This window comes from Halichoeres trimaculatus, unplaced genomic scaffold (genome assembly GCF_033239565.1).
Source record: "Halichoeres trimaculatus isolate MK-OKI-2021-1 unplaced genomic scaffold, fHalTri1.1 fHalTri1_scaffold_23, whole genome shotgun sequence".
Classification (NCBI taxonomy): Eukaryota; Metazoa; Chordata; class Actinopteri; order Labriformes; family Labridae; genus Halichoeres; species Halichoeres trimaculatus.
Genome location: NW_027437201.1, coordinates 23,808,301 through 23,836,300, shown reverse-complemented (window position 1 = coordinate 23,836,300; position 28,000 = coordinate 23,808,301). Strand labels below are relative to the sequence as shown.

The 28,000-nt window shown below is 47.7% G+C and overlaps 2 protein-coding genes across 2 annotated transcripts; one reads left to right on the top strand and one right to left on the bottom strand.

The window, feature by feature from the left end:
• Positions 1 to 20: 20 nt before the first annotated feature.
• On the bottom strand, positions 21 to 19,018 carry heatr1 (HEAT repeat containing 1). Its single transcript, XM_074664089.1, has 45 exons — positions 18,940 to 19,018; positions 17,139 to 17,297; positions 16,848 to 17,064; positions 16,630 to 16,771; positions 16,428 to 16,529; positions 16,201 to 16,347; positions 15,869 to 16,080; positions 15,652 to 15,782; positions 15,476 to 15,563; positions 15,222 to 15,323; positions 14,992 to 15,109; positions 14,752 to 14,859; positions 12,350 to 12,448; positions 12,173 to 12,261; positions 11,897 to 12,093; positions 11,651 to 11,772; positions 11,363 to 11,563; positions 11,109 to 11,280; positions 10,882 to 11,030; positions 10,615 to 10,807; positions 10,296 to 10,468; positions 10,062 to 10,223; positions 9,743 to 9,979; positions 9,504 to 9,635; positions 9,287 to 9,390; positions 9,053 to 9,199; positions 8,859 to 8,977; positions 8,657 to 8,778; positions 8,267 to 8,395; positions 7,959 to 8,183; positions 7,710 to 7,839; positions 7,456 to 7,634; positions 7,325 to 7,374; positions 7,128 to 7,251; positions 5,222 to 5,362; positions 4,846 to 5,144; positions 4,617 to 4,767; positions 4,375 to 4,542; positions 4,166 to 4,300; positions 3,646 to 3,750; positions 3,396 to 3,558; positions 2,691 to 2,845; positions 1,729 to 1,887; positions 305 to 413; positions 21 to 184 (listed from the first exon to the last, which is right to left on the bottom strand). The coding sequence occupies exons 2-45, from the start codon at positions 17,278 to 17,280 to the stop codon at positions 96 to 98; spliced, it is 6,438 nt and encodes a 2,145-aa protein (XP_074520190.1). The 5' UTR covers positions 17,281 to 17,297; positions 18,940 to 19,018; the 3' UTR covers positions 21 to 95.
• Positions 19,017 to 27,953, top strand: LOC141785495 (SUN domain-containing protein 1-like). Its single transcript, XM_074663834.1, has 21 exons — positions 19,017 to 19,042; positions 22,068 to 22,244; positions 22,323 to 22,519; positions 22,624 to 22,650; positions 22,875 to 23,129; positions 23,260 to 23,361; positions 23,631 to 23,783; positions 24,034 to 24,114; positions 24,829 to 24,904; positions 24,986 to 25,035; positions 25,121 to 25,353; positions 25,482 to 25,751; positions 25,853 to 25,945; positions 26,024 to 26,091; positions 26,184 to 26,328; positions 26,430 to 26,705; positions 26,789 to 26,873; positions 27,036 to 27,151; positions 27,246 to 27,413; positions 27,533 to 27,625; positions 27,831 to 27,953. The coding sequence occupies exons 1-21, from the start codon at positions 19,017 to 19,019 to the stop codon at positions 27,945 to 27,947; spliced, it is 2,808 nt and encodes a 935-aa protein (XP_074519935.1). The 3' UTR covers positions 27,948 to 27,953.
• The last annotated feature ends 47 nt before the right edge of the window (positions 27,954 to 28,000 follow it).

Below are 28,000 nucleotides of genomic sequence, written 5' to 3'. Positions count from 1 at the left end.
GAAGAGTTTTTATTCATGTGCAGAAAATGAAAACAGAGGTGGAAAGTCAGTTCACAGCTGATGTGTGTGTAAAGTGTGTGTAAAGTGTGTGTGTGTTAGAAGTAGCTCTGTAGAGGCTCTCCCAGGATGTTCTCCATCTCCTGAACCACCTTCTGCACCTGCTGCTCCACCTCCTCACACTCGTCTGAAACAGAACCAGACCCGTCAGAACCTGAGCTGGAAAACCACCACAGACCCTACTGGACACTGAGGGAACTGCAGGGATCATGCATGTCTCTGAATGTGTGTGTGTGTGTGTCCTCACCCTCCATCAGCTCGGCCAGGAAGGGGATGGTCTCCGGCAGCAGCACCATGTAGTTCTCCTTCAGTTTGGACGCCAGCTCCGTCAGCGCCAACAGGGCGGAGAAACGCACCTGAGGGGGAGGAGGAGGGAGGAGGAGGGAGGAGGGAGTTACAACCTGTACTTTAGTCTACACCAGGGGTCTGCAACCTGCAGCTCTGGTGCCTCATACGGCTTTTTGACTCCTTTGCAGCACCACTTGAAACAAAGCTTTTAACTTTTTGTGATTTTTTTTGCAGTTATTTGCATTTTTGGGGATTTTTTTTCAATTTTTTGACATTTTTGCACAAATTAAGAAAAAGAATTCCACATTTTTAAAAAATTTATTTAATTTTTTAACTATTGTTTTTACAGAAATCCCTCTTTTTTTTGCAATTTTAGAAAGTTTTAACAATTTTTGGAAATGAAGCAAATTTAAAAATTACATTATTTAAATTTTTTTTTTTTTTTTGCAAATTTAAGACATTTCAGCAATTTTTTCCAACTTATTGAAATTTCATTAATTTTGCAAATTAATAAAATCTATGACACTACAAATTTCTTTTTTTTCTTAAATTTGCAAATTTATTTAAAATAAAAAACTAAGAAATCACATGTTCAAATTTATAAACACACAAACTTCTTGTTTAGACAATTATTCACCTGATTATACACTTTTTTGTCTTAATGTGAAGATAACAACAAAAACATTTAGTAAAACCATAATATGAAATTTGGACATAAAATGCATCACCACTTGAAACAAAACTTTTAATTTTTTGTGATTTTTTTTTGCATTTTTGGATTTTTTTATTCAATTTTTATGACATTTTTGCAAATTAAGAAAAATAATTCCACTTTTTTTTTTTAAAGATTTAGTAATTTCTTTTACATAAATCCCTTTTTTTTTGCAACTTTAGAAAGTTTTAACAATTTTTGGAAATTAAGCAAAATTTTAAAATTGAATTATTTAGGGTTTTTTCAATTGCAAATTTATGACATTTCAGCAAATTTTTGGAAAATTATCCCGTTTTTTAATTTCATTTTTTTATTTTGCAAATTTTTGATTTTTTTTTTTAATTTCAAACTTATTGAAATTTTATAAATTTTGCAAATTTATAAAATCTATGACACTACAAATTTCTTTTTTTTTTCTTCAATTTGCAAATTTATAAAAAATAGAAACTAAGAAATCACATGTTCACATTTATAAACACAAAAACTTCTCATTTAGACAATTTTTCACCTGATTATACACTTTTTTGGCTTAATGTGAAGATAAATTAGATTTTGCGAAATGACTTTCATCCAGGTGAGCTGAGGCAAGGGGCGCAGTGAGCTCAGACTAGAAGAAAAACGTTTGTGTGTGTGTGTGTTTGTGTGTGTGTGTGTGTGTGTGTGTGTGTAACCTTGGAGTTGGTGTGTCTGGTCTTCAGCAGGATCTGGTAGTTGAGAGTTTTCCACAGAGCATCGTCTTCCAGAGCCACCGAGAACTGACCCACACACGGGACCAGGTGCTGGGTCACCCTCTGCTGGTACACCTGGTCTCCACCCACCATGTTCTCCAGCTGTAGAGGACACACACACACACACACACACACACACACACACACACACACACACACACACACACACACACACACACACACACACACACACACACACACACACACACACACACACACACACATAGACTTGTCAGTTGGTGAAGGACTCTTTAATTCGATGGAAACAGAAAAAGAGAAGTCTTAAATCTGGACGGAGGCTGAGCTGATGGACTCAGATTCTTAGAAACTTGGATTAAAAGCAGGGGGTGGAGTACAGATTATTAAATTACACAATAAACATGTGGTAAAGACATGATGAGGTGGACAAAATGTGAACAAAAAGTTCCCAAAAGTCCAAAATAAAAATCTGCTCCGTCAGCTGATAAATCAGAATGAAACTGTAAAGATAAACCTCGGGGTGTCAGGTGATCTCTGGTCCATGTTTCAACATGTTTGACTCTTTCAAACTGATGATTTTGAGGATTTAAGTCTGTATTCTGTTTTTCTTTTTTTTAAAGAAAGTCAGATCCGTCTGTTTTCACCTGCTGCTCAGAGATCAGGTCTCAGAGGTTCGTCCCTCTCCTGACTGTAAAAACTGAAATCTGAGTGTTCACAGCTTATTTCAGTAAAGATGATCTTAATCATCAGACAAGCACAAAAAAATGTCTTATTTCAAGACGTTAAAGGATACATGGCGCCTGGGTTGTGGTGTGGGAAAAATATAAAATGCTCCTGACCCTAAACTCCTTCACTCAGGGTGAAGGTTCAGTCCCGTCCAGAGAACAGACTGTGTCTGGTCGTGTCTCAGGTGTGTTGTGTCTCACCTGGTCGACCAGCGGCCCCAGCAGGGTGCCGGCTCGCTCCTTGCTGAGGAACCTGTTCTTGTCGTAGAGGAAGATTTTGTGCAGACAGTCGAGGACGAACTGCAGCAGCAGACTGACTTTCTCCTCAGCTCGACTCGAGGTGAACAGACGCTCATCTGTGAGAAAAACAACAACAACATTCATTCATTCATGATTCATTCATGAGCGCGCGTTCCTGCAGAAAGTTTTATAGAGAGAAGGAATCAACTCTGAGATTATCAACGACTATTATTAAGTTTTAATCAAACTAAAACATTCAAACCTGAGACAAAGTTTTATCTGCTGGGCTACAGAGGACAAAAAAATAAAATAAAATAAATAAAATAAATAAATAAAAATAAAAATAAGGTTTATAGATAAAACTAAAGGGGGAAAAAAATTTAAAAAAAATGATAAATCAGTAAAATTAATATTTGAAACTTAGAGGAAATAAAAAGAAAACAACCAAAATTCAAATTTAAAAAATGTTTACTATAAAATTAAATAAAATCCACAATAACAATGAGGGAAAAAAAAGAAAAAAAATGTAAAATACAGAATTTATTCACCAAATTTAATCAAAGTATAATGATAAAGAAAAATTAGAAATTGGCTGCTCGCTTCAGAAATCAGCTGATCAAATGAGTTCATTTAGCGCCCTCTGAAAACGTCTACCTGTCGTCTCACCTGTCTGTGAGGAGTTACTGAGTCTCAGCAGGTCAGAGAACGGTTTCACCAAGTTTCCTGTGAACAGGACGAAGAGTCCTTTGAGCCGCCCGGCGATGCAGTCGGACAGGCGATAAAACGTCAACAGACGATCTTTACTGTCCGACTTACTCCAATCGAAGAGCTGCGGAGATAAAAACCACGATGAGCACGCCAAGGAAGACTCCGCCCACAGAGAAAACAAGATCAACGACGAGTTCAGAGATCGCACCTTAAAGAAGAGCGGCCTGAACGTGACCTCTGACAGCTTCAGCACCATGGAGAGCAGACAGTCGATCACATGACCCTCCACCGCCGCCGTCTTCTCCAGGTCACCCTGAAAACATGACGAGGAGTTGAGACGAAATACTCAGAGGAAGATAAACAAGACAGAGTGTCAACCAATCAGGTGCATGCATCCGGAACAGTCTGCGTGGAGAGCAAAATCAGGAGTTCTAGAACTCAGAGGTCAAGGACGGAACTCTGCCTTTGATCTCTGAGTTCTGTCTTCGATCTCTGAGTTCTGCCTTTGATCTCTGAGTTCTGCCTTTGATCTCCGAGTTCTGCTTTTAATCTCTGAGTTCTGCCTTTGATCTCTGAGTTCTGCCTTTGATCTCTGAGTTCTGTCTTTGATCTCTGAGTTCTGCCTTTGATCTCTGAGTTCTGCCTTTGATCTCTGAATCTACAGGGTGATTAATCTCTAATTTTAAAGGATGTCAGGGACAGATCTGTGTCTCCCCTGGTGGTCAGACCTGGCAGTGCTGAGCTCTGAAGTCCAGCGCGGTGAGGAAGAAGGAGGTGAGCTCTGATTGGTGGACTTTGAGCTGATCCTTCTCCATGTGACTGATGTGTTCCTTCAGGATGCTCATCAGCGCCCCCAGCTGGGCCTGCAGGGAAACACAGCAGCAATGAAAAGTCTGTCACAGGTTGGAGAATTTGAAGCTGTGAGTGAGACTCTCACCTTTCTGTCCTCCACCATGTTGCCGTAGCACCTGTTGAGCGTGGGCAGCAGGACCCGGGGGGGCAGCTCAGTGGCGAGGGTGCACCTGAGGGAGGCGAGGCGTGTGGATAGCAGGGAGGAGGTGGAGGAGGAGGAAGAGGACTCCACCATCAGAGTCAGTCGACACGCCTGCAGGATCAGAGCGTGTTAGCAGGATCAGGTGAGAGGTGTTGTCTTTATGATGTCATGCAGGTGAGTCTCACCTGTAGCGTGATGTCCTGCAGGTACGGGCTGATGAAGTGAGGGAGCGTCTGAGTGACGCGCTGCAGGGCGGTGACGGCGCTCAGCAGGTAGCTCTCATTGGTCAGCAGCTCCTTCCTGTCTGTGAGAATCTGCAGCACGGCCGGCATCAACCTGCAGGTGAGACGCACTGTGAGCTACCTGAGAACACCTGACCAATCACAGACCTGGATCTAAACTCTTTCCCCTGACCTCGGAAGCTGTGGGATGGCGAGCGCTTTGAGCACGCTCACAACCTCGGCGATGCACAGCAGAGCGCTGCCCGTCACGTTCTTCTCCTCCTCTGGCGTCATGACCACCTCCACCGTCTGCAGCAGCACTGGGACGAACGCCTCCTGGTGGTCGGAGCCGAAACTGCGACAGAGCAGCTTGAGACTGTAGAGCGCCGTCTGTCGGTTGATGGCGTGCTCCGCCTCTTCCTCTGTCAGCTGACTGCTACTTTTACCCACAATGCTCAGCAGGTCGCCTGTCAGCTGTAACAGAGCGATGACCTGCCACAGAAAAGATTCGTTAAGACAAACCAAACCAAATCTTTGACCACCTGAGGAAGTGATCAGACTTGGCTCACCTGTTGCTCCTCCCAGGTGTGTCTGTGCTGCAGTTTGTTGTTCAGCAGCTCCATGGCCTTCCTCCTCACTGACGCCAGCTGATTACCCATCAGCCCCCTCATCACCGTGATGAAGGTGTCTGTGGGCAGCAGCGAGTTCACCTGGAGGACGAGAGGAGAGATATCAGTGTGTTTACAGCTCCACACACACACACCTGAGCCCTGCACAGGTGAGGAGTCTGTTTCCACCAAGTGGTCCGGTACGGATCAGTACAGTTTGGTAAGGGCCGGGTCAGTAAATCCTGATCCTGTTTGTGTTTCCACAGCCAACCGTGCCCTCCCTTGTAGAGGGCATGTAAGCGCCACGTCAGGTTCACTATACAGGGTTAACGCTGAAATCCTGAGGAGATTCAAAACCTTTTTAAGACTTTTTTAAAAACCTTTCAAAAAGTCTTAAGACCTTATCGCGACCTTAAAGGGGACATATCCTGCTTGTTTCTCCTTTTCACTATGCCAGACTAGGACGCCTGTAAAGCATTTCTGCCCTCAGTACAAGTCATTTAGTTCCTTCATTGCCCCACAATAGCGTTCTCAATATCCTCATTTTAGGCCATTCTGAAGATCTCATTGAAACGCTCCGTTTCCAGAATGACCTCCAGTAACCTCGCAACGTCACAGCCCTTTGTGCTCTGATTGGTCAGTTCTATCAGAGGGGCGGAGGTGGTAGAGCCAGGGGGCGGTTTTTGCAGCATGGCAGTATTTAATAAATCGCCACACTGAATGGAGCAGACTGAGCGAGTTTGCTGTTTGCCAAAACTTCACTGTAAGGCATTGATAGCACTAATAAAATGGCAGAGTGTAGGATACGTCCTTTTGTATTGGACCCCGAGTCAGACCCGGACGGTTCTGCAGCTCAGGAGGAAGAAAATCCACCTGGACACAGATCATCTCAGGACGCTTCAGTGTGGTGAGTCAAAGCGGTACTGTAACATGTAGAGTTTATACGTGGAAATAAAGGCAGACTTCACCAATAAACTATTTCTATAACAGGGCTCCATCCTGCTCCTTCACTTTTCTCTGTCTGTTTTATCCATCATGCTGAAAGTGTCGTCTAAAGATCGCCTCTACCGTCAGTTCCTCACTATGTTATTACCGCAGCATTATTGTGGTCCAGGTTCACAGTGCATGTCAGAACAAGCAGCAAATATCACAGTCTCACAAGTATTACCACGTCTGCTTAATCTACAGTGTTTTAACTGCTAATTCACCATGTAAAGCCGAGCTGCTCAGCAGAGCAGAGTCCCTGCATCCAGCACTCAGTCAGTCGGCTCTTGGTGGGTGTATCCCTCGGTGGTGGCTGTGTGACTAACTGACATCACAGAGGAGGAGCTACTTTATCAGATTACTCCAATAAAAAGAAAGGATCCTCGTGTCGTCATGAAGGTCGAAATCTCGCGGCCAAATGGCAATGACCTATTTTCAGAGGCATCAAATCTCGTTCTAGGATATCAGAAAAAATACAATATCTAATTTTTTGAAAATTCAGGGGGTGAAAGGTCTTGTTTTCAAATTTATTATATCATATGTACATATTAAATCAGGGATCAGCATGATATGTCCCCTTAAGACTTTTTAAGACTCCCTGACTATAACGTGACACAGTTTACCCTGCTAATTAATCCAAGGAAGAAGAAAGAGTGATCGTCTTCTTTGTGATTCTTTGTTTTTTTATAACCGCTGTCGCACAGGAAGTGACAAATCTTTGGACCAATCAACAGACTGCAATGGGACGGTACAGGTCAGTGATTTGGGGACCTGTTCCTGTTTCGGTCAGCGGAAAAAACGCCACAAAATGTCGCACAGAGATGAACCAAACTGAACCGCTCGGTGGAAACAGGACTTAAAGGTAAAGCGTGAGCGATCAGACCTTATCCAGGACTTCGTAGCTTTTGTTCAGGAGGACTCTCCAGAACTTTGCCGTGGGTTTGTCGGCGTTCTGCTCCATGCAGCGAGCGACGCTGTGGATGTAGCGAAGGATCTCCTCCAGCAGTCTGAAACACACACACACTCACATTAGTGCACACACACTCCCCTGATTATCGTCTCAGGATGACGTGAACTGACCTTTGCTGCAGCGTCTGCAGAGACTCGTCAGCTTCTCCTCCGTCTGCGACCTGTAACACAAAGAAATAAGCTCTATAATCTGATTGGCTGCAGGACAAAGAGTGTAACCTTGATTCCTCGTCTCCTCTCACCTTCCCGATGAAGCTGTTGGACCCAAGCAGCTGAGCCATGAAGGACACGCTGAGGAACTTGAAGTGCCGCAGCTCTTTGCTGCTGTGAGCCTCCACGCTGAAGATCAGGTCCTCCACCTTCTCCTCATCCTCCTTCTTCTTCTTCACCACCCGCCGGCCGACGGGGCGTTTAGCGGGAGCTGCAGAGGAGGAAACCACAGAGTCAGCGTGAGGCGAGAAAACAGAGCTGACGTAGAGGCGAATCTGCAACTCACCATCGTCTTTGTCGTCAGGAAGCTGCAGCAGGAAGTTCAGGATGTTGATGAGGGAGGTGATCTGATCCGACACCTCAAACTGACAGCACAGAGTGATCCAGAAGTCCACGTCTCTTTCCAGAGCTGCGTCCTGCACACACAGAAACAGACACAGGTAAAAAGTGGCGCTGAAGCTTTAACTTCCTGGTTCGCTCTCAGGACAGGAAGTCAACGTCTCAACAGGAAACCAACACATGGACGCTCTCTGACCTTCTCCGAGGACGAGCCAGCCGCCTGCTTGGCGTGCAGCTCAAAGAGGAGGAGCATCAGGGCCCACAGGAAGTGGGCGGGGCCGAGCGTGGTCACCAGCTGGCTGAGGATCGGCACTCTGCGATGATCCGGCATGTGAGGGAGAGCATCGGTAAACACGTGCATGATCTTCGTCACCACGGAGACCAGGTGAGAGGAGGAGCTGCCGTCAGGGAGCTGATGGGCCTGTGGAGGAGGAGGAGGAGGAGTCAGGAGGAGACACCAAAGAGGAAGGAGGAGAGGAGACGGAGGACGGAGTCCGGTCTGACCTGGATCAAGGCGGGGATCACGGTCTGAACCGTCTTATCGATCACTCTGAAGCTGTACAGGTCGTCCAGACGCAGGACGTTGGCTCCCATGAAGGTGAAGATGGGCATGATGTTATGGAGGACTTTCTCCTGCAGGAGGAGGAGGAGCAAGAGGAGGAGGAGGTTACATTTTACTGGATCCGTCTTTCTAAATGTGAGGTGCAACTGTTTTTCTTAAGGATTTATTTCGGTGAATAAATGTTTGTAAATCCTAGAAGTAAATTCTCGCTTTTATTTTGAAATTTTATCAAACACTTCCTGCTCCTCAAACATCTCGTGGACACACAGATAGATTTGTCTGCTGATGATAAACACTCGTCTTGTCTGGGTTGTGACTCGTAAAGGACTCACTGGAAAGATGGCGGCGACGGCGCCCAGCAGCTGCAGAGCTTGGTGATGCGTTTGAGGCATGACGGACGTCCTGATGCACTGAACCACGAGCTCCACGCTGAACTTCTCCTCCTCCAGAACGTCTGCAGAGAAAAGAGACGCTCATCATGTTTCTGTGTTTTTAAAGAGTAACAAAGAGGAGAGCGCCCTCTGCTGGACTCACCTGTCCCCACAGCGCCCCCTGCTGGGGGCAGCCTGAGGCAGATGCTGTGCAGACAGCTGAGCAGCAGCTGCTTGGTGTACTCCAGGTTACTGTCAGACGCTGCAGACGACTCCAGAGACCTGAGGAGGAGCAGAGACAGGATCAGAGGAGGGAGCGTTGGATTCAGAGGAGGAGGAGGAGTCAGCTGAGGTTACCTGGCGAGCAGCGAGAAGAGGGCGGGCACCAGCGCCGGGCCTCTCTTCAGCTTCTTCTTGTGCTGCAGCAGCTCCAGGATCAGAGTCACTCTCTGCCACGACACAGCGCCCTCCTGTGGACAGGCAGCGGCGCTCGCCTCCGGTTTCCTGCACAGAACAGAGTCATGTGACGTGTTGGCGGACAGACAGGAAACAGGAAGTGGTTGTGAGGGAGAGTGAGAAGCTGCTCTCCACCTCAGGGACAGCCTGCTGCGGCGGCTCTGCTGCACCGTCACACACGCCTCAGGTTTGTCTGGAGGAGCCAGCTCATTGGCTACCAGCTGAGCGTCCACCGTGATCTGTTACCATGGAAACAAAAGGTTCAAAGGTCACATGACTATCCATCCTGTCGGGGTATAAACACTCAAACTGCTCTCAGATCCTCTGTGGACTCAGCAGGTCCTGCTCTCACCCCTTTGAAGACGCTCCTGATGGCGCCGGCCACCGCGGGCGTCCCACAATCCACCAGCAGGTCAAACATCACCGCCAGGAGCCTCTGCTGCACCGCCTCGTCCCCGAGCGCCGAGAAAAACGACTTTGTGATCTGTGGAGAGAGACGTGAGACTTCAGACAGGTTTGTTTACGCTGATCTGGTCTTTAACAGAGAACCTGCTCCTGTACGTGGACCAGGGTTGACCCGGGGACCCTGACCTGATCCAGAGCCACGACCTGAACCGAGAGGTCCCCGTGCAGCGGTGTGGACGTCCTCAGAGCCCGGGTGAACAGATCCAGGCAGTTCTGGTCCTGGACCAGCAGGGGGGCCGAGGCCTCGTTGAACTTCCCCAGGACGAGCTGGATCAGCTGGGCCCGCAGCAGGGGGGAGGGGGGGTCCGCACAGACCTGATCCAGGAGCCGGCCCAGGACGGGGAGCAGAGCGGAGAGGACGTGCTGCAGAGAGGACGAGGAGGTCAGAGGAGAGCTCCTCCTGAGTCATGTGATCGTACCTGTGCAGGTGTGCTCCTGCTCTCACCTGGCCGTCCACGCTGCTGAGCGCTCGCAGCAGAGCGGCGGCGGTGTACGACGGACAGTCCACGCTCTGGACGCTCTGCAGGAGCTGCTGGAGAGACGCCTGAAGCTTCTGCTGAGAGCCGGCTTTACCCGCCAGGGAGCCGTCATGGAGCGTGCCCAGAGCCTGCAGGGTTACCATGGAGACGGTCAGATCACCTTTCCACTGACAAGTCTGTATGAGCGGGCTCTGACTCACCTGGCTCAGGTAAGACGGGTCAGCTATGATCTCCTCTGACGTCTTCAGGAGCTGCTTCGTGATTGGCTGGAGGGGAGAAGAGCCGGAGGCTGATAGGCTCTCAAGAGCGGCGAGCGCCACCCTCCTGACCTCCCGGACCGGCGAGGAGAGACAGCAGAGGAGGGAGGGGACCACTGGGAACACAAAATATATCAAAACTGAACGAAAGGAAGAAACTTCAGAACGAACAGAAAATCAACAATCGATTAAAAATATTAAAATGTGAAGAAATAAAAATAAAAACATTAAATTTAATCAGTTCAGTGTTTGACCTCCTCACCTGGCGACTCAGCAGCAGTCAGCTGACTCAGCGTGGCGGTGGGCTGGACCTTCAGTAAAGCTCCGCCCACATACAGCGCCCGAGTCTGCAGCACGGCGTCTACCTTCACATCCAGCTGGTCTCCATGGTTACCGACGTAGCCCCACAGCAGGCAGAGGAACTTGAAGAGCATCACGGGCTCACGCAGGTGAACCTGGAGGAGGCGCAGACGCCACTCAGCATCGTGTGGAGATTAAAACGGGACACCTGAGCGTCAGGTGAGCTTACCTGGATCAGGAGCTTCATCAGGTCTCTGAAGGTCCAGGCACACGGCCCCGCCTCCGCACCGCTCAGGACCAGGCTGAAGAGGCGGCACAGCAGACCCAGGTGGCAGCGGCTGTCTGTGTCCATCGTCTCCGGGTTCCACCACACCTGACCTGTGGACAGGTAAAGCACTTCCTGTTTGTCTGCTCAGGTAAACGAGCCTCAGGTGAGACCACACCTCGTGTCTTTACCTGTGAAGGACGAGTCCTGACACCTGAGGGCGGGGATGAAGGCTCTGAGCAGAGTCATCAGGACCAGGGTGAACTCTGTGTCACATGACTGCTGCTCACACCTGCTCAGGTAGAGAGTCAGGGCTTCAGGGAAGGAGGAGGGGGAGGGAGGGCGGGCTGAGGGATCCACTTCCTGTTTACAGTAACATAAACAACAGGTAAACACAAACAAACAAACACCTGAAATGAAAGAATCCCACCTGCTCTTCACTCACCTGCGCAGGAGACGCCTCTTTGATGGCGTCCAGCAGGGGGCGCTCCAGCAGCACAAAGACCCTCTGAGCCATGAGCAGGTGCTGCGTCCCGCTCAGCTCGCTCAGACCCAGCAGGAGGGTCTGCGTCAGGACCAGGGAGGAGGACCTGGCTCTGAGACCAGGACCCTGCTGCTGCTCCACCAGCTGAGCCAGACTCTCCAGCTGAGGGGGACCAGAGACACAGAGAGACCCATAAATCCAGAGTCCAGCACCAGGTCTGATCAGGTTTTTAAAAGTGTGTTAACTCACAGCGTCCTGTCTGCAGACCGGCTCCATGTTGGACAGGCTCTTCGTCATCGTGGAGACCAGACGCTGGTTTACCAGACCCACGAAGTCTGGATCAGAACTCCTCATCATCACGTCTTCCAGCTCTGCAGGGACACAAACATTTCAGGGTCAATCACGAGGTGGGACTGTTCAAAGCTTCTAGAAATTCTGCAGGTGTTGGTCGGGATGGTTTATTATTCAGCAGGAATTAAAGGTCCAGTCCGTCACCTTGAGCCCAGCTCTGAGTCAGCGGGTGCTGGCTGATGACGGAGGATTTGGCGACGCAGGAGGAGAACTGGATCTGAGAGGGGGTGATGATGAGGAAGGGCAGCAGCTTCCATCCCACCCTCTGAACCAGCTCAGAGTCCGCCTTTCCCAGCCGTGGGTCGGACAGTAAACGCACCGCCTCTGTGCGCACGGGCAGCCTGAGGACGAGACGACACTCAGGAGTTACTGAAACGAGTTCGTCTAAATCTTAATGACGAGTGTTTGAAGTTCACTGACCATCCCTCAGCATCCAACACATCCGCCCTGTGCAGCAGTGACAGTAAACACAACACGATGCATTCAGGGTCCAGAGAGTCGTACAACATCTGGAAAAACAGAAAAAACAAACAGGATTTAGAGCCGACTGAAGGGGGCGCTGCAGAATGAACGGCCTCCACCTGTGACCTCACTCACCTCCAGAGCTTTGAGGGCGGTGGCGACGACCTGCGGCACGTGGTCCTGGAGCCGGTCCACGACGGCGTCTTTCAGGAAGGTTTGGTCCAAACTCTGCTGCTGCAGAGAGGAGGGAAGCAGCCGGTGTATGGAAAGCCCTTTAACATTTAATAGCTAGTCTGGATATGTAACACAAATATCCACAATTCAGTTCTTCCTGGTCAAAGTGAACATTTCAGATATCCACAATGACATTATTCATATCCACAATTGTAATTTCAGATATCCACAACTTAATTCCTCCCCTTTCCCCATTCATGTGTGTGGGGTTTCTCATTACAGATATCTTAAATTCAGTTATGGATAGCCACAATGTGAGATGTGGATATCTGCGACTAAATTATGACTATCCATAAATCTAGTTGCAGATATCTACAATTTCATTCTGGCTAGTCACAATTCCAAATCAAGATATCTTCAACCCCCTTCCATTAAAGATATCTATAATAGCATTTATAGATATCTTTAATCACATTTTGACTCGTCAAAATGCCGTTATAGATATCTTGAACTGGAATTACGCTTAGTCAGAATGAAATTGTAGATATCTGCAACTAGATTTATTGATAGCCATAATTTAGTTGTAGATGTCTATAATCAAGTTACAGATATCTTTAAATTAGTGCTGTCAGGCTAGAGCTGCACGATTTGAGGAAAAGGTGCGATTTGCGATTAGGTGGAAAATATTGCGATTGTGCTTGCGATTTAATAAAAAAAGTTGTGTCATGATGAGTCTACAGATTTGCTTGGTTATCATGGAGAAAAATCTGAATTGCATGTGCTGACATTGCGATTGCAATTGCGATTGCGATAATCATGGATAATCATCGTGCAGCCCTATGTCAGGCGATTAAAAAAAAAAATCTAATTAATTACAGGATTTATAATTAATTAATCTAATTAATCGCATTTTAATCTCATATCTGCTTAAGGTCCCAAAATAAAGAATTTGAATTCCAGGACATTAAAATTACATTAAAAGACATAAAAAAACATAAATAAGGTAGGAATATATACAACACATTTTTAGGTACCCTGAGTACTCGATGTGGACTCAATTTTCACTGCATTATGAACTTCTATACTTCTATGAGGTCAGGAGAACCAGGGCTAAAGGCTAAAAACTGTGAGGAACTATGTACAAAACACTTTTTTCAAGTCTTGGATCAAAGAAAAGTGAAGTATTCTCAGTTTAACATGCTCTGAACACACAAACTGTTGCTGATTGGTGCAGAGCAGCCCCAAGCTGAAACATGACACCAGGAAGATGGAAGGAAATTTTCAAAGAATTCTTTAGATTTAAATACAGGACAAATATCGAACATTCAGGGCTCGTTAAATGCAGTAAAGAGTGTAGAATTATATGTCTTTTACAGAATTGAGCAAACGGTTGATTTTCACTCTTGCTTCCTTCCGGTTTAAAGCATGTTGCTGACCTTACGTGTGATACATTCAGGGATCATCGGAAATTTGAAAATCTGACGAGAACACCACTTTTTCCAAGTAGGACAAATGGTTTGTGAATGCCAGACATTCGAAATTAAGTGTGTCTTTGAACGCCTCGCGGGTTTGGGATCCAGATTAATCTGCGTTAAGTTTTATAACGTGTTAATTTGCGGTGTAATTAATTAATGTAATTAACGCGTTACAGTCACAGCCCTACTTTAAATTAATTGTGGTTAGAGAAATCTCAAATTCGAGATATCTTAAACTTTTATTTTGACTAGTCAAAATGTAATTACAGATATCCTGAAACAGAGTTTCGACCAGGGGAATTGATGTTGCAGATATCTGTAATGATGACAAAAGTTATGACAGGTATAGGAGGAGGGGCTTGCTGCAGTGAACGTAGCTCTTGTTCTCCACAAAGTCCCTGATCATAAATTTGTTCTATTTCATGACATTTTCTATATATCTTGTCGATGACGGTAATCTCCATTTCTTCTGCTAAGAAAACTGTTAAAATGATTTTTTCTCTTCTCTCCTCCAGTTTATTTGGGTCACTATCCAATGGGAAGCCTCGCATGTCCAGCGTCATGAACACATTTCTGACAGTCAAAATCACATTTAAGATATCTTTAACTGTAATTCTGGAAAGTCCAAACTGAATTAGAGATATCGCCAACTGTATTTTTGACTTGTCACAATTATGTTGTTGATATCTATAATGTTAATTCCAGAGAGTCAAATGTAGCTATTAAATGTTAAAAGGGCTTGCCATAGCCGGTGAGCAAACAGTCTGTACGATCCATGACTCAAAAACTAAAGATCAGCTCCAGAAACATCCACAGGGGAGTAAAAAAGAGACGACTCCACGGAGGAGGAGACTCAGGGGCCCTGAAAGACGACCTGAGCTGCTGTACCTGTCCGGAGCTGAGGACGCCCATCAGGTGATCCAGAGCAGAGACTCGGACTGAAGGCTGTGGGTGTTTCAGGCTGAGGAGCAGAGACGTGTCCGAGTCACCAATAATCTACACACACACACACACACACACACACACACACACACACACACACACACACACACACACACACACATTTGAGTAACACAGCAGGGTCAGCCTCTCCGTCACGTGCAGGACTAACGTGTAGTTCAGGGTCACCTGGTGTTTTCCGCTGCTCACAGACAGAGAGAGGAACTGATGGAAGAGACGTTTCTGCTCGGCGTCGTTGGCGTCTGTCACGTGACCTGCGAGGACGCCGTCCAGAGCGCCACAGTACCTGATGAACACACACACACGTACACGCTGCTAACACCAACGTGCAAATAAAATAAAATAATCTCTGTTTCATCTTTTTAATAAATCCCTCCCTGCTGTAAAGGCAGACCGACCTGGACTCCAGGAGCCGGACCAGGGGCAGCAGATGCTGATCCAGAACCTGCAGGTTTTCGTCAGAGAGTTGGGTCTGACTCAAGTACTGGTCCAGTAACAACCTGCAGGAGAAACTCAGACACTCAGATCACACAGAGACAAACGCAAAGATCCACATCATCAGCTACTGAAAAGGAAGGAAGGAAGGAAGGAAAGGAGGAAGGAAGAGTAAAAGTTGTTTCCAGGTGTAACATTCGATCAAATCATCTCTTACCGAGCCACAGTCTGGTCCAGGTCCCGGGTCAGGGGGATGGACTGCAGCAGAGACCTCAGCACGGCGAGCTCACCTGACTCCGTCTCACCTGGGAGGAGATCGACAGGTAAACTGATCAAAGCATCCAAACACAGGTGTTCAGAGACCTTCAACGCTCACATTGTTTCTCTTCTCACCTGATTCGCTGAACACGGCGTGCACCAGGTGAGGCAGCAGGCCCCGCAGCAGAGGAGTGACATCATGATTCGCCGCCATGACCTGCAGTGAGGAGACGAGCACGGGCATGGAGCTGAGCTGGTCGAACGCTCTGAGGAGGAGGAGGAGGAAAGAAACAGTCAGGTGGTGAAGGTTACACCTGCAGGGGGTGTGTCTGTGCTCTCAGCGCGGCCCTACCTGGGCCCGGCGGCGCCCTCTTTCTGGTTCTGCAGCAGCACGACGAGGCAGCCGAGTCCCTCCTGAGCCAGCACGGGCTCTCTGAGGAGCGAGCGGCTGACGTGCACGGCGAGCTTGTCGACCAGCGACGCCTCCATCACGACCTTCACCGCCAGCTGACACACGATCATGTAGGATCCTGCTTTGTAGTCGCTGAGGGACGACTTCAGACCCTGAGGAGGTGATGACATCATCAGAGACACTTGATGATTTGACATAAAGATCGCTGTGACATCATGTGAAGGTCAAACATTAAGAACAGGGAATAAAACTGTGCGACAGGTGAAGATCACCTTCTGGATGTACGGCAGCAGTTTGGCGATGATGCTGTCCGACACTTTTTCCACAGCGTCCAGAGCGAGGACGATGGTGGAGGCGTAGAAAGAGAAGACCACTCTGAGCTGAGAGCAACTTCCTGAGTGGGCGTGGCCTGAATACGCCTAAAGAAGCAGAAGAAGAAGAAGAGGTTAGGGTCAGATCTGAATCCTCCTGACAGAGCCCTCTGTTCGCTGATCTTTACCTGCACGGCTTTGGTGACTAAGGTGCAGATGAAGTCCATGAAGCCCAGGTCTGAGTAGCAGTGCGTGATCAGAGCGCCTTTGGACAGAGGCACGCCGGGTTTCTGCGGGAACAGCAGCACAGGCACAGTTTGATCTTCAAACTGTCGAGGATCGTGTTGTGTTTTTAACTCTGAGTGAAGTGAGTGAAGACGGTTTTCAGACCTGCAGGCAGTGCAGCCAGTTCCAGCGGTTTGTGGCGTCCTTGATGTTGAGGAGCTGCAGGACTCTGACGAACGCCTTGGTGTCGTGATACGGCAGCACGCAGGCCAGCAGGCTGTCGGGGTTATACAGCTGGATGTGGAAACTGCGAACAAAGCAAATATGAATCAGTCGAAGAGCAGAGGAGTCCATCCGAGGTTAGATTAGACCGCCCAGCGTACCGGTGAACCAGCCACTCGATGCACTTGTGAGCTGGTTTGAGGAGGAAGTACGGGCAGAGGCGGGTGAGGAAGAGCGAGATGCCGGCGTCCAGTTTCTCGTTGACTTCTTTGGACTGGACGCTGCGCTCTAAAGTTAGCGAGGCTTTGCTGAACAAGGTGTCCTGAAACTCCAGAAAGGCTGGTTCGATTCCCAGCAGCTCCTCCAATCCTGTGCAGCCTGGAGAGGAGGAGAAAGAGGAGGATGAACAGACTGTAGAGCAGAAGAAACTCTAAGCCCTGTTCGAGACTCACCGAGGGCGTAGAAGGTGCTCCTGTCCATGGATGCTGCCTCTTTGGGGTCAAAGAGCAGCGAGGCGACCTCTCTGCGTGTCAGCAGGTTGGGGTCAGTCTGAGGCACTGCCAGCCTCTTCAGCTGGTGGGCTAATGACGTCATGATGGCTGTTTGTTAATCTGATGTAGACAAAAACACCAGACAGGCATATGTGTTACAGGGTGTGGGACAGAATTCAAAAACTTTACCCTGAGCACGTTTGATCCCAATAAATTAAGACCAGCTCTGTTAAGTCTAGTCAAAGTGGTTTCGTTTCGGGACTCTGGTTTTTATATTTAGGGGCGTAGCTACAATCAGGCAAACACAGGCAGTTGCCCCAAGATTCCCAGGGCCCCCAAAGCATCTCTTAAAAACTGATTTATGAAGTTCTCTTTAATTGAAAGCATTTCTTTTTTCTAAATCTTACTTCACATACTTCAAAATCCATCCAAAGGCTTAATCTGTAATGATGGTTTTGGGTCCTCCCCCTCCCTTCTTATTCAATGGGCTATTCCATGTTACAACACATCTGAACATTTGATTCAGGAAGAAAGTGGTAAAAACACTTTTTTCACATTTTTTTCTTATTTTCAACCAAGTGGGAAATAAAACCAATGTTGCTCTGAGATCTGAGATAAACATATCAGACTTTTAGGATTTTAAGGACTTTATCTAGCCCAGGAAACAGGATCATTTTCTCTGAATCAAACTTTTTCAGTTGGTGATAAACATTATTGTATAAATCTCTTTTTTGGAAACATAACTCACTGGACAGGGGGTCAAATAAAAATACATTCACTTTAAAATAATAGTACCAAAAAGTATGGTAACTGTAAATATCACCTCTTTCAGTAGATTTTTTTCCAGTTTGATGTTGTGCTTGATATTTACATATTTTTTCTTTACTAAATTATTTTTTCAATATTTACCTATTGTAATGTTTTTCACTTCATCCTTTCTTGTTTGTTCCTGTTACTCTGTAAATTCCCCACTGTGGGACAAATAAGCTTCAATGGACCATAAAAGATTTCAAATCCAGGACAAAGTGGACTAAATGATGGATTCACTTTTTTCTAAATCAAACTAAAGCACAGAACTTGAGGAAATGCATTTAGTTGCGTTAAGTTAGCATGTACAAGATTAGCACTGTCTCATGCCTTGATTCTGGGAAAGAGACAGTGGACCCAGGGAAGGCCAGTCTAGCTCTGAGGAAGAGGAGTTACAAGGACATGGAGGGCCCCATTGACTGGGTTTGCCTTGGGCCCCCAAACCACTAAATACGCCCCTGTTTATAATCTCACCCAAAACAAACCGTTAGCTGTGACAAGGTGTTAACGTTAACAGTGATAGTAACATCTAACATGAGTCTGGGGATTAACTTCATCACAGCAGAATAAACTAGCATACATTTGTAATGGACGAGTGAATGCTAACACTTCCCCGGAGCAAACTTTATGAAGCCTGATGCGCAAAAAAAAAAAAAAAAAAAAAAAAATCAGCTTCTACTTTAAGCAGTTTGGATTGTACAGGAAACCCAGAGCTGTAACTTAATAATTTCCTGTAAACAGTCCAGATATAACAAACTTTTAGATGTAGTAAATACGTAAATAAACACACATAATACAGATTGAAAGATATGAACCGGCTACATGAGCTACATCCACACTTCTGAAAACCTCCGGAAACTAAAAGTCTCAAAGTTCACAAACTTCCGCTCATTGGAACAAAAACACAATATCCAGTTAAATAAATTAAATAAATAACTTTAGAAATATCTCAAACCTGATTGTAGAAAATCTGGTAAACACGTGTGTACACACCAGGCATACACTGACCTCGGCTTGTTCTACATCCGGGTCATGTCAGGGTTGAGCTTGTCTATAAGGTAAGAGATCTCACTACTTTCTAATTCCGTCCTCTTCACGCATGCAGTTTTTATTAATAGCACACTTTACGATTCGAGTGAAAAACTCCATTAACGTTTTATACATTAAGAAAATGTTACGTTGTTACCTAATGTAAAATCGTATTAATGAGTGTTTGTTGCTAGAATGATAAAACCGTACAAAGAAGCAGTGCTCATTCGCATATCTTCGGTAAACATTATATGTGATGTTAAATTTTATCTCACTCTCAAAGAAAAAAATGATAAAGTTAAGACTAATGGCAAGAACAGGGAGAAAAAACTCTCATGTTAACATGAAATCTGGTTTTATATGAGTAGAATGTGAGCCATCTCACGCACTATTTACGATCTTTGGTCATGCACTCGCGAAGACTTTAAAATTCTTCCCGCCACATGAGGGCGCTAATCAGCGCTACTTACACATGATTTTGACAGTTTTAATTAGGCATATCGCTACCAGCCGTGGAATATTTGCTTTTACTCGTTTGCCATTTTGAATTGGGTGATTTCTCTGTTGCGACAGGACAGATATGAGAGATAAATAACTTACCTGTGTTTCCAAAAAGCCTGTAACAGACAGAAAAACTCCTCCTCTAGCGTAAAGGCGAGCTGAGCTCCCGGTATCAAGGTACAGTCCGGTATCTAACGGGCTGTGGTCCCGCCTTTCGCCTCTGCTGCTGAGGATTCACCAGCTTTTCGAAAGCCAACTGAAGGTAAGGGTTTTAATCGGTTAATTTAATTTTTATATCTCTTTTTTTAAATTGTAGATTAATTCAGAGTCAAATGTTCGAGAGCTAAAGCTAATATTAGCACGTCATCGTTTGTTTTTCGCGGGGCACCGCCCACACTGTCTCTCATTGGTCTTATCTCGACGTCATTCTTCTAAGCTCAATGATGATTGGTTGGAAGCTGACAGGCCCTTTAACTGACTGGAAACACGTGGGTGAGGTGTTATTTTTGCTCATTTATCCATCTTTAGAGTCTTATTTGACTAAAACAGTCAAAAATATCAAAATACAGAAAATATATGAGGTAAATTAAAACCTCAGCACAGTTTCACATTATAAACCAAGTGAAGAAAACACTTACAATTACGCAAAACCACGTTTAGTTGATTTGTTTGGTGTTAAACTGAGGATTAAATTACCTCAAACATTATCATAGAAAATTGTTTATGTAACAGTATTTTTTTCTTGACTTTTTGATTTTTTAGAGGAATGCTTTTATAATTTTCCATCTATTACAAGTGTAGTTGAAAAGGTGGGACACAAAAAAAGACACATGATGTGGGAAATAAATGTCTGCTTTGACATCGCCCTCAGCAGGTTAGTACGGGTCACTGCAGGGTCCATAATTAGCTCAAACTGAAGGCTGCTGGGTAATCCAGAGAGGCTTACAGAGAGTGAGTTGTGTTCACTTCCATCACAGTGCAGGTGATTTTTACACCTTCTCATATTATCTGCAAACACAGGGGTCCACCTGCAGCTGCGGTGAGTCCTCTTTGTTTTTTAAGACTGTTCAGAAGTTTATGTAGGATTCATAGATGGGTAGAGTCTATGACAGTAGTAGCAGGTTATCAGGCATTGCTTAGAAACCATAAACACACATTTATTTAGATTCAAAACAAGAGGAAAGAAGAAATATAACAAACTAACATGGATATCTACAATAATTCGCACATTTATAACACACTAAGGACTATAGACTGAATAGATACACAGATAATGAGCAGTAAAATATGAAAACACTAACACATTTACTGCAGTTTTAGTTCTAAAGTACTTTAACCAGTCTAACCCAGCTTTACTCTTCAAACAGATCAGAGTATTTTCTCCACACCTGTGATAATGGACAGGTTTTAGGTGTGGAGTGTTGATGTGTGTGTCAGGTGTGTATTTGTGGGCAGGGTCTAAGCAGCTCTAACAGGAAGTGCAGCGTGCAGTCGTTAAGTAGGTTTAAGGTGAACTTGAACTGTGCTGCTGCCGCTTGGCCTGCTGCGTGTGTGTTTTCAGTGTGTGTGTGTGTGTGTGTCTGTGTGTGTGTTGGTGATGAGTGGATGTTGTGTGTGCTGGAATGAGTGTGTGTGAGGAGGATGAGGAGCTGCAGAGCTGGGGATGGACCGACCTGTGCGTATCTTCTTCTTCTTCTTCTTCTGGGGTTTTAGTGTTGCATAAGTGTGTGTGAGTGTGTGTCTGTGAGGGAGTATGTGGGTCAGGTGCCTCTGATCAGGTTACAGGGATTTGTTATCTGGTGTGAGTCTCTGCTGCTGTTTCTGTCCAATCCATGAATCAGAATAACTCTGAATCAGTAAAAACTGATCGCTCATTCGCTCCAAACTTTCAGCTGACTCTGTTCTTCTTACCGTTAAACACTTCCTTGATTTTCATCCTGTAAATCTAAAACACAATCCTGGCTGTTCAAAGTCTGCTTAGTGTGTGTGTGTGTGTGTGTGTTTGAGGAGAAGGAGCATAAAGCGAAGCTGAGCTAAGAGGTGGTCACTTTCAACCTGATTTCTGTTTCTGTTTTATTTCTCCTCCTCAGCTAGCACGTCTAAAAATCATTTCTGACCCTGAAGATTTCCAGGATTTAACTCTTTTGTGTCACTGAAAGAAGTCGTATACGGAGGACCAAAACTGCCAAAATTGAAAATCAATAATAGTCATAACTCGTCAATTTCTGCACTCACATGTCAATCAACCAATGGCAAACAGTTCAACTCAAGACACACGAAGGACCGCCCCCTCATTTAAATATTATTTTTTATGAGAGCGGAGCACTTTTATTTACTTTTCTTTATTGATAATTAATTCTATTTCCACATTTAATTTTGTATTTATTTATTTTATATTTATTTTTTTTTTACTTATGTATATGTAATTTTTTTTTTGTTCACTTTATTTTAAATTCTGGCAGTTTTGGTCCTCCATAGTTGTAGAGCAGTGACATTATAAGTTGAATCTGACAACCTCTTGGGTCTCCCTCCTTACCTCCTCCTCCTCTTCAGCTCCAGTTATTCCCCTGCAGCCTCCGACTCAGAGAAGGAGCAGTACATCGCGTCGTGTTTTCAGACGGAGGTCATGTCCAGACGCAGCCTGCGGCTCAATGACAGTCTGTTGGACCGCACGCTGGCACCCAGCAGCGCCTCCCTCAGCGTGGGAGGAGCTGGCTGGATGAGCACCAGGTGAGTGGACGAACAGCTTCAGCTGCTACTTTCTGCTCTGTGTCTGTTTCCTTCACCATCTTCCTCTGTGTCCTGCAGGTCGTCAAAGTCCCGCCGCTCTCAGCAGCTCTCAGTCTCCTGCTCTGAGTCCCTCCTCGTCCACACTCCCCGTAAACAGCTGATCTACTCGCTCCACAACAGCAGCGTGCACAGCGTGGCCTCTGATGCCTCCCTGATCTCCTCCCTGCTGGACGAGTCGTCCATCCAGGAGACCACGCTGGTCGACACACTCTGGGGTAAACTTCTTCTCCAGCTGCTTCTCTTCTCTCACAGGTGTAGAAAGAAATCTCTCACCTGTCGTTAGGGTTTGTCTGACAGTTTTTCCTCTCTGGTGCTGCAGGTTTGGATCAGGATGCAGATCCTAGAGGTCAGTTTGAGCTTCACAGAAGAATAAACCTGAAGTCAGTTTCAGTGTTTACAGAAAATCATTTAAAAACCACTGAACTACACAAATGTAGTGAATCTGTTTCCTGCTCAAACTGCTGATGAAGTCCTCTTCCTCCCCTCTTCCTGTCCTCTTCCTGTCCTCTTCCTGTCCTCTTCCTGTCCTCTTCCTGTCCTCTTCCTGTCCTCTTCCTGTCGGTGTCTCAGAGAGCACCGTCATAGCAGAGCAGAGTACCGTCCTGACAGACCGCACTCTGATTGGTCCCCATGACAGCTGTCAAAGGCACCCTCCGCACACGCTCAGTAAGGTTTACTGTAAGGACTGTGAGGACCAGCAGGACAGGAAGGAGCCAGCACATCCCCCGTCCTCCAGATACACGTCCTCGTCCTCCTGCATGGAGCCTCCGGGCCCGGACTCCTCGGTCATTTACAGCCGAGACCGGAGCCGCAAGAACCGCTCAGGTGAGGGCCAGAGCACAGGTGTGAAACTTCATCTTCAGTGCTGGCTTCCTGCTCCTGATGAGCTCCCCCTGTGTTCACTAAGAGTACTGCACTGTTGATCAGCTGTTTGTCGTGTACCTGTGATCGACAGGTGTGCTGGTGTCTGTGTGGGACAGGTCAGCTGCCTGTGTGTTCTCCCTGCTCTCTCTGCTGCTGCATCACCTGACGCCTCACAGACGCAAACATGTGACAGGTAGCAGAGCGGACTGAGTGTTCCTACTTCCTACCTACAGGGGGCACTATGCGTGTGTGTGTGTGTGTGTGTGTGTGTGTGTGTGTGTGTGTTCACTTCCTGCCCTGCTGGTTTCCTTTCCTCCACTCTGCACCGCGGCTCGTCCACCATGTGTCCATCTGAAGCTCTGAGTGTTTCCTCCTCCTCCCTGTGGCTCCGCCCACATGTGTGTCACACTCTCAGGTGTGTGTGTGTGTGTTGTTGTGTTCACTAAAGCGTCACTCTTTCAGATGTGCTGCGGCCGTGGCTGGACGCGTCCCTGCTGTGTGTGAGGAGAGCTGCAGCCCGCTGTGTGTGTGTGCTGACACACACCTGGCAGGTGTGTCGGGGGCTGTGTTTAAAGCTCTCACAGGTGGACACACAGATTGATGATGGACTCAGAGGTACTGACTCTAACACTTCCTGTTTGTCACAGGTGTGGGACTCTCTGCTTTCTGCTCACCTGCCGTGGTTTCCCCCCAAACAAATGCTCTGCACCGCTCCACTTTGGCTGTTGCCTTGACGAAATGCAAATGTCCCTCCCCGTCCTCCTCTCCTCTCCTCTCTTCGTCTGTCTGCGTCGCTGCAGCTCAGAGGGCGAGGTGTGATGTCTGTCTGTCTGTGTCTGTAACCCGGTCTCTGGTCTGTCTGCAGCTGGTCCGAGTCACCGTGGAGTCATGACCCTGAAGGAGTCGACTGTTAATCAGGAGGAGACTCATCCCAACGGATCTCTGTGTGAGTGGAAGGAGAAGGAGAGGTTTTTATTCCCATGTCTCTGTTCTGCTCCTCTTCTCCTGAATGTTCAGTTTCTGTCGGATAAACTTTGTTCACCACCCACAGGTGAGGACTGTCAGGAGAAACTGCGCTCAGAGTCCTCCTCTCTGGCCTCCTCTCTGGCCTCTCTGGCCTCCTGTGTGTTGGGGCTGCTGTGGAGCGCTGCTCTCCTCTCAGGTTAAACACTGATGCCCGTTTTGATGTTTCAGGGTCTCTGTGGGTCGGTGCAGACTCTCACTCTCAGGTTTGAGTAATCGTATCATCATCGTCTTCCTCCTCAGCTTCCTCTCTCCTCCAGCTGACCCTCAGAGCAGCGTCGGCCGCCTGGCCTCTGACCAAAACTGGCTTTTCAGCTTCAGTGAGCGCTGGGCGCTCTGCAGGTTAACGCCATGTCTCTGTGATTGGCTGTTAAAGAATCTGCTCTCTGATTGGTCCTTCTTCTTTTCTTCTTCTCTGGTTTGCAGCATGTTTGTGTCGGAGCTTCTGGCATTAGCGGTCTACATTGGATCTCAAGTCTCTAGACTGTGCATGTGTGTGTTGAATGTGTGGCTTGTAAATTAACCAAAAACATTTTTTCTATGTGCTCCCCGCCGACCGTCACCCGCCCGCTCAGACGCTCATATCATTCATGTGATCATTTAAAGTCCGTTTGTGTGTGTTTGTGGTCGTGTGTAGGTAAATCAGCAGCTCAGGTGTGCACATGGCTCAGCAAACGATGGCGTCACATGAACACCAGCTTCCTCCTGACTCGGTGAGTTTTGACTCTTTCCTCCCGACTTTAAAGCGTCAGAGAAACCTCAGAGTAAAACCTGTCGTGTTTCTCCTCCTCCAGGTTTCCTCTCAGGCTCCTGCTCCTCCTCCCTCTGCTGCTCCTCCTCTTCAGTGAGTTCTCCTCTTCATTTCTTTGACGCTGTCTGTGTGGAGATGACCTCAGGTAAAGGTGTGTCTGTCTCTGCCTCCTCCTCAGGTCTGTGTTGGTTCGGTCCGGCCGCTCTGCGCTCGGTTCTTCCATCCGTTAACGTCACAGAGTTGAGCGCTGTGCTCCACGACATGCCTTCCATCAACAGCCTCCTGCCCTCAAACAGCAGACCAGGAGAGGGCGCCGAGGAGGAGGAGGAGGAGGCGGTGAGGGAGGTGCAGCTGTATCAGGAGGTGCTCTACAGGGAAGCTCCGCCTGCTGACGCAGAGAGAGGAGAGCAGGTACAGACTCACCTCCTTCAGACACACGAGCGCATAATCCTGCTCAGAGCTCCTGAAACCAAATCTCAAACTCCACCTTTACCTGACTCTTTAAAACTCGTGGTTCGTTTCATTCATCTGCTCTGAAGGACTCCTCCTCGGCGGCGGCGGTGGGAGAGTTGGAGCGTCTGGCCCGTCTGGAGCAGAGTCTGGTGGCGCTGTGGGAGCGAGTGGAGGCTGGCGGGCGGCAGGCGGAGCAGAGACACAGAGAGGTGCTGCAGCTGTACGCAGACCTGCAGCAGCAGGGGGCGTCTGCACCGAGCGGGGGGGAGGACGGCGGCTGGCTGAACGGCCTGCTGGAGGAACAGCTGGACACCATCAAGACCCAGCTGGAGGAGGAGAGACGGAGCCGGGAGCAGGTCAGAGTCCAGATCCATCAGATGAGCTCATATTAAAGTAAACCTGAGAAGGCCTGGGCGCAAAGCATGATGGGAGTTGTTGTTCTCTTCACATCTTTCAGACTCAGCAGCAGGATCTGTTCCAGCTGCAGAGAGAGTCGACCCGTCTGGACGAGCTGGAGCGTCAGCTGAAGAGTTTGACCGCCACGACACAGGTACACACACACACACACACACATATACATATACACACACTGAAAGAAAAACTGGTGCTGAGCTCTGATCTGAAACAGGAGGTTCAATCAAGACAGGAAGCAGCTCTGATTGGCTCACCATCGCCTGCTCTCCCAGCTGCTGTCAGGTAACCTTCCTCCTCCTCCTCCTCTTCACCCTAAAGCTCCTTCTCTGTGTCGTCACTTCGAGCCCCCCTGACATTGTTTCTTTCACTCTCAGTGTTGCTGTGGATCGTCAGTCCCATGATGCTTTGCTGGCTGAGGTTGCTCGGCTGGAGGCGGTCCTGGAGGACGTGCGGCGGGATGTGAAGAGTCTGTCGGGGTGTGGGGACGGCTGCAGAGAGCTGGACAGGATCCAGCAGACGGTAACGTAGAGACAGGATTCATCCAAGAAAAATAATTTAAACCCCTAACTCATCTCCTTGTTTCCTCGTCTCCTTGTTTCCTTCCTTTCCTGCTCTGTCAGGTCTCCTCTCAGGTCCGTGAGGAGGTTCGAGCCCTGGTCTATGGTAACCAGCCGGTGTTGAGGGGCGGAGCCTCTGCAGACCTCCCTGGGTCTCTCCTGCAGTGGCTGTCTCAGCAGTATGTGAGCAGGGCTGACCTGCAGGGGGCGCTGGCCTCTCTGGAGCTCAGCATCCTGCAGAACATCAGTCTGCAGCTGGAGCAGGGCCTCAGTGACCAGGCGGTCAGAGAGACCGTCCTGCACGCCACGGGAGAAGCTGGGGCCGCCGTTACCGAGGAGGTGAGACGGGAACCAGGAAGTACAGCAGCACGGGTTGTGATCAGAAAACCTTGGGTCATCTCTCTTGTACGTCTGTCTCTCAGGATGTGCAGCTGATCGTGAAGAACGCTCTGCGTCTGTTCTCTCAGGACAGAACCGGGCTGGCCGACTACGCTCTGGAGTCAGGAGGTCAGGATCTGCACGGCGCTCCTCTCTGAGCGCGTTTTGTCCTCCTTTCCTCAGATCAAACCTGCTTCTGCCTCTGCAGCTCTCAGGGTTAAACTCCAAAGACAGGAGGGTCAGTGATGCTGTGATGCTCACCTGACAGGTGTTCATGTGTCTGTCCTGCAGGGGGCAGTGTCCTGAGCACTCGCTGCTCTGAGACGTACGAAACAAAGGCGGCTCTGCTCAGTCTGTTTGGGATTCCTCTCTGGTATTTCTCTCAGTCCCCTCGAGTCGTCATCCAGGTAATCTGAGATCCTGTCGTGCTCTGAGCTTCGTCCTCACTTTGTCCTGACGTCTCCTCGTTTGTCTGTCTCTGTGTCTCTGCTCGTCCTGCAGCCAGATGTCCATCCAGGTAACTGCTGGGCCTTCAGAGGCTCCACAGGCTTCCTGGTGATCCGCCTCTCCATGAGGATCCTCCCCACCGCCTTCTCCCTCGAACACATCCCCAAAACCCTCGCACCCAGCGGCACATTGCACAGCGCCCCCCGAGACTTCAGCGTCTATGTGAGTGAAGGACGGAGGGAGGGTTCAGTCTGCATGGTCAGTTTTTATTAAAATCCAACCTGTGTGTGTGTGTGTGTGTGTGTGTGTGTGTGTGTGTGTGTGTGTGTGTGTGTGTCCAGGGTCTGGATGATGACGCTCAGGAGAAAGGAAAGCTGTTGGGAAAGTACACGTACGATGAGGACGGGGAGTCTCTGCAGATGTTCGAGGTCACTGTGAGTACTGAAGGCACAGATCCTCACACACACACACACACACACACACACACACAAACACAAACACACAGAGTGTTCAGGTAAAGATGAGGATGGAAACAAAGACCAGAAGAAACCAGGAGGAGAGCGTGGAAGAGGACGTCCTAAGTGACCACTTCCTGTGAGCTGATCCTCCTCCTCCTCCTCTCTGCGTTTCTCCCTGCAGGAGGAGAACCAGCTGATGTTCCAGATCATCGAGGTCCAGGTGTTGTCAAACTGGGGTCATGAGGAGTACACCTGTCTGTACCGCTTCAGGGTGCACGGGACGCCTGCTGACGACTGAGCAGAGGACGTGAACTCTTAAACAAACTGTGAAGACACAGAAACTTGTGTGTG

Bases quoted from the DNA above. Each gene is read 5' to 3' on its own strand.
- heatr1 (XM_074664089.1), bottom strand. From the start codon at position 17,280: ATGACGTCATTAGCCCACCAGCTGAAGAGGCTGGCAGTGCCTCAGACT. The intron at 15,324-15,475 runs GTAAGAGATGAT...TTTCTCCTGCAG, and splicing joins CTGGACCAGACTGTGGCTCG to GTTGTTACTGGACCAGTACT. The intron at 8,184-8,266 runs GTCAGACCGGAC...CCTCCTCCACAG, and splicing joins TGATCCCCGCCTTGATCCAG to GCCCATCAGCTCCCTGACGG.
- LOC141785495 (XM_074663834.1), top strand. From the start codon at position 19,017: ATGTCAGGGTTGAGCTTGTCTATAAG. The intron at 23,130-23,259 runs GTGAGGGCCAGA...TGTGATCGACAG, and splicing joins GAGCCGCAAGAACCGCTCAG to GTGTGCTGGTGTCTGTGTGG. The intron at 24,115-24,828 runs GTGAGTGGAAGG...GGTCGTGTGTAG, and splicing joins TCATCCCAACGGATCTCTGT to GTAAATCAGCAGCTCAGGTG.